Source organism: Pinus tabuliformis, chromosome 6 (genome assembly GCF_031772625.1).
Source record: "Pinus tabuliformis cultivar Carrire ecotype Pingquan chromosome 6, CPIR1, whole genome shotgun sequence".
Taxonomy (NCBI): domain Eukaryota; kingdom Viridiplantae; phylum Streptophyta; class Pinopsida; order Pinales; family Pinaceae; genus Pinus; species Pinus tabuliformis.
Window position 1 is genome coordinate 231,603,420 of NC_142292.1, and position 13,828 is coordinate 231,617,247.

The 13,828-nt window shown below is 41.1% G+C and overlaps 1 protein-coding gene across 1 annotated transcript in view; it reads right to left on the bottom strand.

Annotated features, from left to right (window-relative positions):
• Window positions 1-899: 899 nt before the first annotated feature.
• Window positions 900-13,828, bottom strand: part of LOC149258266 (uncharacterized) — a 204,958-nt gene continuing 192,029 nt past the window's right edge. The window contains exon 5 of the mRNA XM_089414960.1: window positions 900-1,055. Within this exon, the coding sequence (XP_089271086.1) occupies window positions 915-1,055 (141 nt within the window). The 3' untranslated portion in view covers window positions 900-914. The remainder of the gene's footprint in view (window positions 1,056-13,828) is intronic.

A 13,828-nucleotide genomic window follows, 5' to 3' on the forward strand; every position in this document is an offset into this window, starting at 1 on the left:
GATAGTGCAGCATGATGATGAGGAGCAGCACAATGATAGTGCAGCATGGTGATGGAGTCACCTGGGAGAATCAGTTGAAGCAGTGTGTCTTCCACTGAGTTCAGCTACCCATGTATCATCTTCTTAGAGATGATCTATGCTCTTATTTAGATAAGTCAAAGTGTTGACTTCTGTTGTATATGTACTATCTCTCTCTCTCTCTGCTGAACTATTTAAGAACATATAAGAAGAATTGATGAAGGTTTTCCCCACATTGGGGTTTGTCCCTGGCTAGCGCCACGTCTTGTGTCCTCTTCTCTTGGCTTGTCTTCTGCAATTTATGTTTATGTTCTATCTGCGATTTACTTTAATGCTGATGTGATTGCTAATTTGGAAAAGATATTGAGCTAACTATGAAAATTGAAATAAATTTCTCTAAGCATAGAACATACCTAAACTTTACACCCTTTTACGTGCTATTGCTCCTAACAATAATAGCTTGTGACCAAGCTTTTTACAAACAAAAGATTGCCCTTCCCATTGTTGTCAAAATATACACTTGGAGAAAAAAAAAAGTATAGAGGAAAACTAAAAGGCTTAAGATTGGATAGACCAAACAAATGGATCAAAATGCTATATAAAAGAAAGTAGACAAAGAGTGTCTTTTCACATCGAAAATAGTTTTCTAAATATTCAGTTTACTAGACTATATTATGGAAAAAAATATAGGAAACAAAGAAAGTAAATGAATAGCCTATCTAAATCGACTCAATGTTAACATACATACAGAAGATTTCACAACTAAGAAAGTAAGTTGTAAATAAATGGGAAAATCTTACAAAGATGTAAGGTAGCTACAAGATCTAGTAAATTTCTTCCCTAAAGAAACCCACAAACCATCGCTTTGTTGGACTCTTCATCAACCTTATTGAAAATCATACCAGACATTTGCCAAATATTCCTCCTCCCAATTGAAATTGGAATGCCTTCTCTAGCAGCTGCTCGACCACCTTTCGTTCACTTAGAAGCCGCATCCTTCCATTGGTAATCAACACTTTCGGATCTAAATCTAGTAACTGTAAGACAAGAAACAAAAGATATTAGAATCCAGCCAAAAGAACCTTAAGGAAATCTAGAAAGATGCAACACAAATAAGAGTATTATCCTCCAAAATATGCCTAATATGATAATAATATTAGTCACATCAAGTCACATACATCATTAAAAAAATTCATGGAGGAAGAGTAAATAAAGTTGCCAATGAAAGAAAACAACAAAAACTAATTATGAATTGAAGGGAAATGATAAGTCTAAGTTGATCTAAGGACCAGTGTCAACCTACTACAAGTAGTCATCCTAGGCCAACAATTGCAACCACCACAATTACATAGCCAACAATGGTTAAGCATGTACCTGTTATTTGAATTCAAGACAGGCTAATATGGATAAAAGGAAGCTTTTCCTTTATTTTGAATCTATCATATGTCACCCCATAGAACAAATAGGTACATCATGGAGTAACGAGAATTAAAACATACAAGCAACAAACTATCAGGAAATTCCAGCCCTAAAAGGCTAAACGAGCAAGCATCTGATCTTGTGCCCCAAGATCAAGGAGAACAACATCTCAACCAATCTTGCAAACATCCCGATTTTATCGCAAGAAAATCATGAAATTGCAATTTTTTGGCCTAGCCAATTCATGGGCGAAAAAATCACGATTTTAATGTAAACAGTTTTAAAAATGTACAGTTCAATGGAAAAAATCGTGATTTAAGTGAAGAAAAAAAAAATTTACTTTTTGTATTTTTTTTAATTTTGCCCATGTTTTCCAATTTTTACTGATAATTCCCTGATTTTTACATTTTTTTGGTTCTCTGGACTCTTGCCAATTTTATCCTGATGTCGATGTTTGCAACATTGATCTAGACAAAAGAAATTGAACTTGACTTTGCAAGCCACACTGCCACCTAAATACCTCAATTCCCCCTGCTGAGATTCACAATTTCACAAGGGTTGACAAGAGAATCAATGGAAGCAAATCTCACCTAAATTCCAAAATAGCCTACTCACAAGTGCCTAAAGAGAGAGGCATAGTGCATTAGAGAGAGAGAGTTCAAATTTGAAGCACGAGTGTCCTAAAAACAGAAGCATAGAAGTGTGCCCCACTAACAACTCAACCATAAGAGAGAAGTACCAAATATAAGTTCCCTTAGTAGTGAAACCATAAGATGATAGTAGATCTACATTGATCCCTTGGACGAACCTAATCCAATCATCAAGCAGATTTATAACAGCCCTTAATATATATGAAAAGAAAGATGTTTACATACCATATCTTCATGCCAAAACAATCAATCACACAAATAGAAAGAAATACCACTAGTAGAGAAAATAGTTTAGAGGTTCCCTTAGGCAAACAATGAAAGAATTCACCTGAATGAGATAATATAGAGTATACCTTTGTATTTAAATTTTATACACAGCCTTTACAGCTAGTGTGCTAGTTCCAAGAGGATGACTAGACCAACCTACTTAAATATAGAGAGTACAATAAAGGGGTTAGCTACCCATAAGTAGGTTGCATAAAGCTGTAACAAATACAATGGATTGACACATGAACTTAATTGAAGATTAACAACATGATATCAACATCCCCTCTTTGTTAGTTTTCTTTAAAACTCAGCAACTAATCTGTGAACTATGCTAAGTAAAGAGCTGAAAACTGAACTTTAACTTCAATCCACAAATATACTGAGTTTTCTAACTAGCATGCAGCAGAAAATAAGGAACAAATGAAGACAAACACACCATAAAACTGAACACAACAAATTTTACCCAGGAAACCCCAACTGGGGAAAACCTACAACTGTGTGTTCTCTTTATTTTTCTTCAACAATAGCAAATTCAGAAAATTACATGAAGAGGGAAAAGACTTCCCTTCATTGACCAGCACACTTTTATGCACCAGTTAGACTCTATCTACCCCACTTGGCCTCCCTCTTTTGCGCAGCATGAGTTCCATACAGTCTCATACGGCCTTTTGTGCAGATGCTCTGCACAAGCACACATGCACTGCTGCTGGAAACACGATTCTGGAAGTTGTGATGGTTGTACGGCCTCCTTTCTCTTGCTGGTCTGCATTGTGTGGAAAACCCTAGTGTTGGAATTCGCTATGCTCTATTGCTGAAGAGAACACACAAATCTGATGCATAATGACCAAGTCTTCACCCCCTCTCCCTCTTAGATATTGACTTGGGCCCACTAGCCCACGAAGGGCTAAGATTAAGTCTCCTTGGACAACTGAGATCGCTCCAATTTTTGACTATAGGAAAATTTAAATTTTCCTAAGTCAAGGAATAATATGTGCCTTGGTCCCACTTGTGGGTCCCTCTGCCAAATTTAGTGCACCTGCTAAATTTAGCTGAACCCTTCCTCCTCTAACTCCATTTAACACTCTTAATCTAAGCAGGGATTGATGGAGAGAGGACATTACAATACATTATGTTCCACCCATAATGTTTGTAGGCTTGTGAGGGTGGGCTCCAAAAGATATTTGGTGAAATATCATCAAGTTGATCTACAGAAGCAACAAGGACTAGCACAAGTTTCCCTTGAGCATGGAGATGACAAAAGTAATGCATCCAAATTTCAACGTGTTTGGAATTCTAATGATTCACCAGAATGTGAGTAAGCTCAATGGTATTCTCATTGTCACAAAATAAGATGAAAGGAGGCCATTAAGCAAGGCCTACTTGATCAAGTATCATCTATCACTATATGTCGACATGAGTTGCACTAGTATATTTAGCTTCAATGGAGAAGAGACCCTTTTGCCGCTTGGAACATCAACAAACTAGTCTAAAACCAAAGAGAACATGTCTCTCGAGGTAGAGTGTCACTCATCAAGATCACCCACCTAGTGAGCATAAAAAAAACAAGGAGATGAATGCCATTGCCAATAGAGTAAAGAATGCCTATGTGGGGTTTACTTCAGATAACACAAGATATGCTTATCAATCTACCAATGACTCTTTTGAGGCTCCTGCATGTAGTTGGAACACATAAATATGCAAAGGAGATATCTTGTTGAGAATGTGTAAGATAAGAAAATTTCTAACCAAAGGTCCATAAAGTGACACATCAAACACTACTAATGGAAATTTGATCTCAAACTTCATCCTTGAAATAATAGGAGCATACATTGGCATGCAATCTTCCGTTCCAAAGTGCTACAAGAGATCTAGGGTGTACCGAGGTTGAGAAAGAAAAATTCCAATACAAGTATAAGAAATCTAAAGTCCAAAAAAAAAGACGAACAAACCCTAAATCAATGATCTCCAAAATGTCCTTAGGTTGTTGCCTCATGTCATTGATCATCAATGTCAAATGACTAGTCAAAAGGAGATCATCAACATATAGCACAATAATGAGTGATGAGGGTCTTTCCATCTCGATGGTTATTAGCCCCTAAATTTGCCCCCTTGCAAATTTGGAGGGTTAATGACGAGCACATTTCATCAGTCTGGAGATTCAAAGACATAGTCAGACATAGCTTTGTTTGGGCTAGGGATTGTTTCCCATGGAGATTGGTTGTAGTATGGGTTTGGTGGTGTCATGGTTACTCAAAATCAGTTGTTATACATATTTTCACCAGATTGGAGAGAGTTTCTATTTTTAACGGTTATCCTACTCTTTAGGAGATAGAGTTTGAAGGCTTGCATGGTAGGGCTAATCACTGATGTATCAGCCAGTCCATCCCATGTCAAGGTGCACCTATGTCATTCCAAATGTTTAGAGTCTATTGAGTCTATATGTGACATTGGCCTTAGTATAGTATTCCTCATGACAACTCTTAGAGCATAACAGTCTCTTTTGAAAACATTCATATTTCCTAAGGAAGTTCATGGTTCCAATGCAAAGTGGTCCTCATGGTCAAAAGATCAACCTAGTCTCAGATTGTAGAGCATGAGGAGAGAGGTCCATGCCACGTTAAGTTTTTCATATCTGAGCATCCAGTGGCTAGTTACATCTTGGGCAAACTTGGTCCACAAGTTAGGAAAATTTTCCAAGGAACAAAACAGGCGAAGCATTGGGAAGAATCAAGCATGCATTATGTCAATTTGTTTAGCATGAAGAGACTATACGCACACCTAAGTTAGTAAGAAAAAGCCCTTAACCCCACAAGGAGTCGTTTGGTGGCAAAATTAAGAGATGGGGTTGTCACCTATTTGTTGTTGATTTGGGGTAGCATCGGATGTGCTCTAGCCATGAAAATTGGTGGAGAGGCTAAAGCACATGAGATCTCCAAGACCCAGAAATGGTTTGGGGAAATTCCACCCTGTTAGAGAGATATTAAAATAATTAATATTTTTAATGGAGTTCCTAAGTCTAAACTTAGGAAAATTAAAATATTAATGGGTATTAATATAAAACTAGGTGAGGATGTTCTAAGTGATATGGATCAAGCCAAATCTAATCTTAGCCGTCGATTAGAGATTTAATCTCGAACGTTGAAGATTCAATAGAAAAAGTATAAGAGGAGGCTTGAGGGTCAGTTGGAGATACACCAAGGTGATCAGTCAATTCGATTTTCTAAGGCAGGGTGTGCTAAGAAATCGAGTTAGTGATCTGTTGCAGTGAGGGGCAGTTCGGTAGAAGGCCGAGAATACATAGCAAAGAGGCAGAGAGAGTGTCGGAGAGACAGTGCAGAGGCACCTTGGGCTGACGCAGAGGCTTGGAGGGCCAACATTGAGGACGCAGGAGGCCGAGAAGCTGACGCAAAGGGTAGCAGAGCTGACGTTGGGTAGAAAGTGATTGTTGAGTTTAACGATGGGCTGATGTGGTTGATAGGATTGGCGAGGACGACAATTACTCATGATGCGGGAGGACGTCAAGCCCCCAATTCGGCATTACCGCCCTCGAGTGAGTCGAGCGCCCCTCATGGGTGCACATAGGTGAAACGCGACATGGTCGTTACTGGGCGACCCATGTGTGACGGAGGGTTGTGCGATGTGCAGGCATGACCCAAGTGCGACGGGCAGGCGCGACCAAGCGACCCAACACGGCCGTTCGAGCGAGCACATGCCCGAGCGAGTCAACACGAGCAAGACTTGGCAATGTGGCTGGAGAAGTGCGACAGGGATGCACACCCGGCACGCACATAACCGAGTGCGACAAGCAAGAAATGCGACTAAGTGATGTAGTGCAATGAGGAGAAGTTATACGATGCGGTGGACAAACATAGCAATGGGTTGACACATCATAAGTGGGTGTGACAAGCTTGAAGGGCGAGTCGACTTGGTGGGTCGATGCCCCGAGCAACAGGAACCAACACTTAACCCATGCGATGGACAGCATATATATGGTGGACGGCCAAGCATGGTGGAAGGCATCGAACATCACAACCAACACACAGTCGCAATGCGAGGGTGAAGGTTGGAGTCCGACAGTGAAACAGAACTACAGCAAGGTGTTCGGGTATGAGCCCGCAGAGCGGGCTGACCAAGTAGTAACGTTGCAGAGTTCGGTTGCGACAAGCAAGTCAAGTGGTGGCCGCAGGGCGACCAGACCACGGACCCATGTTACAACGGGTGGGCATGGTGGAGTGTCGCGGCTGTGCGATAGAACGTGAAGGCGGGCGGGCTACAACCAGTGGGTGATGGGCACAACTAAACGTGCAGACAGAACCACGGCACGCAGAAGGGTCGAGCTGAACGGGAGTTCGGGTAGAACGTCGAACTGTGTAAAGAAACGAGTAGAGGCCGAGTTCAGTGAACCAGCCTCCCTATGAACTTTTGTAAAAATATGTATATCAAAATTTTATAAATGAAATTATAAAATTGTCCATATCGTGTTGGTCTTGCTGAGCATTGTTGGTACTATTGTAATGTTATGATTATTCCGCACATAACTAATAATGGAGAAAAGTAAAGATGATGTTTGTAGGCATAGTCCGGAAAACATGAAGAAAAAAACTAAGTATGAATGTTTAGTTGGTGCCGCACGACACTCCAAACGGGAAAACCGATTTTGGGTCGTGACATGTGTGGTCCCATGCACTATCAAGGTTAATTCTTCAAAGATAACTTGGAACCCAAGTTTCCACAACAATTTTAGGGCTTAGGGATCTCCTTTATAAGACACATACTCAAAACCTAACCCTTGAAATTCTCCCCAAGCCCTTCCTAAAGAGCCTTCCATCGTGTCTTCCAAGACAGGCAAGCCACAGTCTTGAGCCTCTCTTGTGAATAGGCTTCTAGGATCATCCTTCATCCTATCTTTGATCTATTCATATTTTTTATCCTTATCATACAGGGTCTCCTCCCATCAGTGAAAGTCTATAAAGAGTAGGTAGCTTTAGCTAAGGTGACAGTGGGTTATTGCTCCATTGTTGCCCTTGACCTAGCAATTGTTTGTTTAGGATTCCCTCCTAGGACCCCTTCTAGTTTGAGCGGTAACATATTGGCATCGTTGTCGGGGACACGAAACGTGTGTTTTGTTCCCCATACGACAAATTGACATATCATTATTGGCGACTCCATTGGAAGAACGAAGCCCTAGTTCTTCATTGAACTTTAAGGTCGATGTTTGTAGGGTGAAGCAAACATTTTTCTAGGCATTTTTAAAATCACCCTGGCGACTCCTACAGAATTTACATGTATACCCAAAGTAGGGTGTCTTTCTTTAATGATTTTCTCACTTTGGACATCGCTAGCATCCTTGGGCACCCCAATCATGTCACGGGAAGGATGGTACATGGGCTACCCGTGTTTTATGGTGACCTAAGCTCTGCAATTGACCATGTGGAAAGATTTAATCCACGTACTTCAAAGGAGAAAGTGGTCCACCAGGATGTCCTTATGTTGTTATTCTTTAGTTCTCTCTATGGTCATAACTCATGGTAGCAAAATCACGAACCTAGCAACATCTCATCTATTGAGGAGTTCGTTGATGGATTTCTTAGGCATTTTCAAGTATGCCCCACATTGAGCATTCAAGAGGAAGGCTTCATCGAGCATCATCAAGACCTTAAGAATCTAAGATGAATGGGAAGATGAGTCCTCCTTGGGTCCACATGATGAAAAGAATGATTTTGAGAACACGTGTTGGGAAGGATGAGTCCATGGAAAGTGAAGTTGAGACTAATATTACCTTTTCAAGGATATTACTCTCAATGAATCTCCTTTTGAGAACCTTGAAGAAGGTGACCCCATTAGCCCCTTGGAAGATGACATTGAAGATTGCTTCCACATTGAAAAGGAGAAATGGGAAATTGTCGGTCCTCAATTTGATTGTGCTCCCATTTATGACACCGATAAGGACGATGAGGTTGAGAGTGGTCTCCTCTTTCTCTCAGGCATTATTTATGATGACATATCCATCAATACCCTTGAGAAGAAGGGTCATTATTTTCTTTTACATTAAAAGGGTGATTTTGAGGACGAAAAACTCGTTGAATATAATACTTTACCTTCCCCTCTGCCTTATCCTTTTGTTCATCACTTCAAGTCTTCCACAAGTGATTCCCTCACCTCTTTTCAAATGATCCTGATTGACCATGAGCCCTTTCCCATTTGTGAGTATGGTGTCAAGGAAGAACCCCTCATTGAATATACTTTATCTCCTTTGACACACCCTCAAGATCATAATCAAATTATAATCCCCCCTTTTCGATATGATCATCATAGGTAGCCTACTTGTGTTTTTCCATCTCATCAGTCTCCCTTACCTACTAATCATAACCCTATAGAGGCCATAAAATATGAAATAAATTGTTGATTTGGGGTAGCATCGAATGTGCTCTAGCCTCAAAATTTGCAGGAAGGCTTAGATGCATGCATTCTTCAATACCCAGAAACCGTTTTGGGAAATTCCACCCGAAAACAGTTTTATTAAAATAATTAATTATTTTTAATGGGACCCTAAGTCTAAACTTAGGAAATTAAAATAATTAATGGGTATTAATCTAAACTGTGGATGGAACTTCTAGAAGAAGGCAGAGATCAAGTCAAATGATCCTAACCATTGATTAGAATCTAATATGGGTCATTGAATGATCAACGAGAGGATTATAAGAAGAGACTTGATGGGCACTTGGAGAATACACCAAAGGCAGATACTCAGTTACCCGAGTAAGATCGATTTTCTCACTGGTTGAAGTTTGGCAAGAGAAAATCGAATCAGAAGGAGAGTTGCAGGTGAGAAAGAGAGAGGGTATCAGCATATTCAGAGAGTGCAGGGCAGCAAGACGCAAAGCAGGAACAGGGTGACACAAAAAGAGGCAACACAAAGGCAATTTGACGCAGAGCCTGTGTAGGCAGCTTGACGCTGGGCCTGGGAGAGCAGTTTGACGCGGAGAGGATCAAAAGGATTCCTGGGAAGAAGAAGTGGTTCACCTGGGGTAAAACTTGGTCAAGAAGTGTCTATAAAATTTCTCATTCCTATTTTGTTGGCTATAATTTGTACAAGAGAATTTGCTGAAGAATAATAAAAAACCTCATCTGCTGCACCGGTTTTCCTACATTGGGTTTTTCCAGGGACAATTGTCTAAAAATAACTATGTCATTGTGGTTGTATATGTCCTTACACTTTCTTTCTGCAATGTTTTAATTGTGAAGGTTGCAGTAGAATATATTTCGATATTTGTCGTAAAAATACTGTGGATAACTTATTTATGAGATAATTAGAAGAAATAATATTAATCACTGCAATAGGATTTCTATTTAGAAATTTTCACATGGTATCAGAGCTACAGGGAAGTAGAAGAAAGAAGTCGAAGGACCCAGCGTTGAAAGGAGAAGGGAATTCGAAATTCTTGCAGGGGCAAAAATTCAAATCTCCCAGAGGATTGTGCAGTTCAAGCCAAGGAGATTAGATTTCACGGGAAAACTCTCTCTAAGTGAGTCGACAGAGAGGTAAGTCTTTCCAATCGAAATTTGTCAGTGGTAGAAGGAACAACGCGGCAAAAGGTTCAGCAAGGAGGGTTGTCTCAGGTGGGACGCAGTTTTTCTTGCAGTAGTTGTTGGGATAGGTTAGCGTCAGAAATTGGCACAATATGGATACTCAAAGTGTCTCAAATTTATCTACCAGATTAAATGAAGAACTCGCATGCCTAGCGAATTTAGCATCAGCGAATGTTTGGCACATTGATAGTGGGGCTTCAGCTCATATGACTGGAGTACGAGAACATTTCTCGAGCTATCAAGAAGGACAAATGGACTTCCAAATAACTATGGGAAACAAGCAGATGTTTGGCATATAAATATCTAGTACCACCTTATCCAGGATATGGTACAACGAGGAGCAATAAGGCTCCATCACATTGGAACTGATGAGCAGGTCGCCGATATTCTGACAAAGCCCCTGGGGAAGGTCAAGTTCTTGGCCTTCCAAGAACGACTTGGAGTCGTGGAGGGACCCTCTTATGAGGGTCCTGTATGAGATGGACATTGAGCTCTGGGAGCTCCGGGGGCCTTGGGGTACTTCTTGGAGTGATGAGCAACCATAGGGTGAGTGGTTCAGCCTTCCCCTAGTGTTTTGTTGTGTACAGGGTGAGTGGTTCAATCTTCCCCTGCGATACCCCTTGGCGACATGTAGGCAGGATGAGTGGTTCATCCTTCTCATGCTGAGACATCCTACCCATGCAGTTTGAGACTCATGGTTAGTACCTCTCGTCTGGCCAATGAGTAGGGAAATGAGGATAGGGCCCATAGTACTACCAATGGGCGCATTGTGTACTACCGTACTCCCTATGCTAGGATGACTGATATTGATCTGGGATCAATTGGAACCGACTTCAGGTCAGTAAGAGTGCTATGAGACACTCTCTTTTGATTGGAACTAACTTCAGGTCAGTAAGAGTGGTATGACACACTCTCCTTTGATTGGGACCGACTTCGGGTTAGTTAGAGAATGGTATGATACATTCTCGATCACTCCTTATTCATAGTTCAGCAGTGCATTGATGGCAGAGATAGTACAGATTGGCAGGTGGATTAGCAGATGGAATTCTCCTTAGTTAAGAGGAGTGTTAAAATTGGCAACTAGGGCCAAACCCCACATGGGTCATCTTATTTATGACAATTGATTTTTTTTGGATTCCTCTCTCAGAGAGGTGTAGGATTGATCTAAAGATCAACCAATTCTGACATGTACAAATGAAGCTATGAATTTATTTTGATTATGGTCAAATTGTCAAGGGCAGCCAGCAAACTTATGTAGGCTCAGAAACCCAATAGTCACGTCTATTCATCATCAACGTTGCATATAAATAGAAGGTGACTTAACCTCATTTGGACACACTCATCTTCACACTTCTCTCTCTCCTCATTGATTGGGTACAGATTTCTGGGCCTCTCCCTCTCCACATGTTCGAAATTTCAGGAGAGCGAAATTCCGTCCGAAATTTCAAGAGATCGACATTTTAGGAGACAAAAATTCAAGAAACTGCCGGAACAATCGGGGAAATCTAATGCAATGGGCAGAAGAGTTGACACAAAGCCTCAGAGAGATCCACGCAGTTACTATGAAGGGGCAGCGCAGTTGTAGCCGGGGCCAACGAGATTTGTTGATGGATCAGCCAGAATCTGTCGGGTGAAGTGAGGTAAAACTCACTCAGGCTTTCCGCCATTGTATTTCTCTATCACCGGTTGGCCAGGAGGGCAACCAGCATTTGTATTCAGAACTTCTGCTTAATAATAGAAAACCCACAGAGTTGTTGCACCAGTTTTCCCACATTGGGTTTTTCCGAGGACGTTTAGTCCAAAAATAAGTGTGTCCTTTGTGTGATTGTCTCATTTATTTTTCAGTACTTGATTTGTATATTGGTGTAGCCTACAGTGTATTTGCATTTAATATTTTTTGAATATTTCTTAAAATAACTCGTTAAATGAAGAACACAAGTGTTGAAATTTCTAAGTCTAACACGTTAGAAATTCTTCCTGCATTATCTGGTTTATTTCTCCTACTTGTTTATTACTCAACAAGTTATTTAACCATATAAATACTGAAAATAAACACAAATGCAGTCTCAACCATCTACAGATCAACAACTGAAAATAACAGACAAACACACAAGGGACATCATTATTTTTGGACAATCGTCTCCAGAAAAACCCAATGCGGGAAAACCGGTGCAGCAATTCTGAGGGTTTTATTATTAAGCAGCTTTCTTGAGTACAACTAGGGTGCCAAACTGGCTCACCCAACAGAGAAATCTATCTGGGAGTAATACGTCTCTTCAAAAGCAGATATTCAGCAAGTCTGCTCCATGAATATCTCTTTGAAGCTCTGCGTCAGCCCTCCTAGCCTCTGCGTCACTTAGAAGCCCCCTGCGTCAGCCTTCTGCTGCTCTGCGTTGGCTCTCTGGCCTTCTACGTCAACCACGCAAGCCCAGCTAGCCTCTGCATAGTCACTCTGGCCCTCTGCGTGGCTCTTGCGTAGCCTCTTCTGCCTTTGCGCTGGTCCTTCGGCACTATCTCTGCCTCTCTGCTATGCACTCACTGCCCCTCGCTGCAACTCTGATCACTTGTTCGAATTTTCTCAGCAAACCCTGCTCTAGAAAATCGAACTAACTAATCAATCTTGGTGTATCTCCAACTGAACCTCAAGCCTCCTCTTATACTTTTTCTGTTGATTCTTCAACAGCCGAGATTGAATCTCTAATCAACGGCTAAGATTAGATTTGGCTTGATCCATGCCATTTAGAACCTTCTCACCTAGTTTTATATTAATACCCATTGATATTTTTATTTTCCTAAGTTTAGACTTAGGACACAAGATGTGGCACCAGCCAGAGACAAACCCCAATGTGGGGAAACCCTTGATCAATTCTTCTTATATTCTTCAATAGTTCAGCAGAGAGAGAGATAGTACAAATACATTAATCTGATAATTATGACAGCAGTAGGAAATACATCATTATGACAATGTTCAATCATGAAGAGTACTGCAGCATGTTTGGGTGCAATATTACTCCAATTGCTAGCTGCTCCAGCAATTCTGGTTAGGCCACAATATGCAGCCCTAAACTCCCATGACTGTGAGAAGTTGCAGATCTGATGAAGGCACCTGAGGCAGACCTAAACTTCCTCCAAACAGTCCAATAGAGCAGCTCTAAGAAACCCCTTTGCTATGATGCTATGGCCTATGGCCTAGCACATAGCAACTCTGAAGCAAACATCCTTAAAATAGTTACATAATCATCATTAACGCAGCAACACAAAGGAGCAGACTTTAATGCATAACAGTGACTTATCAACTTGGCAGATAGTCCTTAAGGCATGCTCATACCAGCTTCCTTTACCTATAGCAAACACGCTTGTTTAGCCATGCATTTCAACGTCGTGATAAGTCACTTTCTTGCTGCATTTAAGGGCTATCTATGCTGCGGTTAAGGATTCCCTTGTTGGTTATAGGTAGAGACTTTAACATCCTTTTCTTGTTGCGGTTTAGGACTGCGTATGATGCCTCCTTGACTGCAGCCTAGACTAGGCTTTATAACAGCTGCTAAGACTCTCTTTCTTGCTGCATAAAAGTGTCTTCTTGCTGCTGAATAAGGTCTTCACAAACATTGACTAGGGCATCAGTGTATAAGGCCTTTTCTGCCAGCGTATAGGAGCCTTTTGACAGCATATGGAAGACCATGGTTAGGGCCTTTACTTGCTGCTTGTTAGGCCTCCTTAGACTGTGGCTAGGGCACCTTTAAGACTGTGGATATATCTCCTTAACCCTGCTAGAGCTCTCCTTTAACTGCAGCCAAATCTCTCCCTTGCCTGCGGCTAAGACTCTTCCTTACTGCGGCTAAGGTAAGGCAAGGTCTCCCTCCCTTTAGGACTGTGTATAGGGC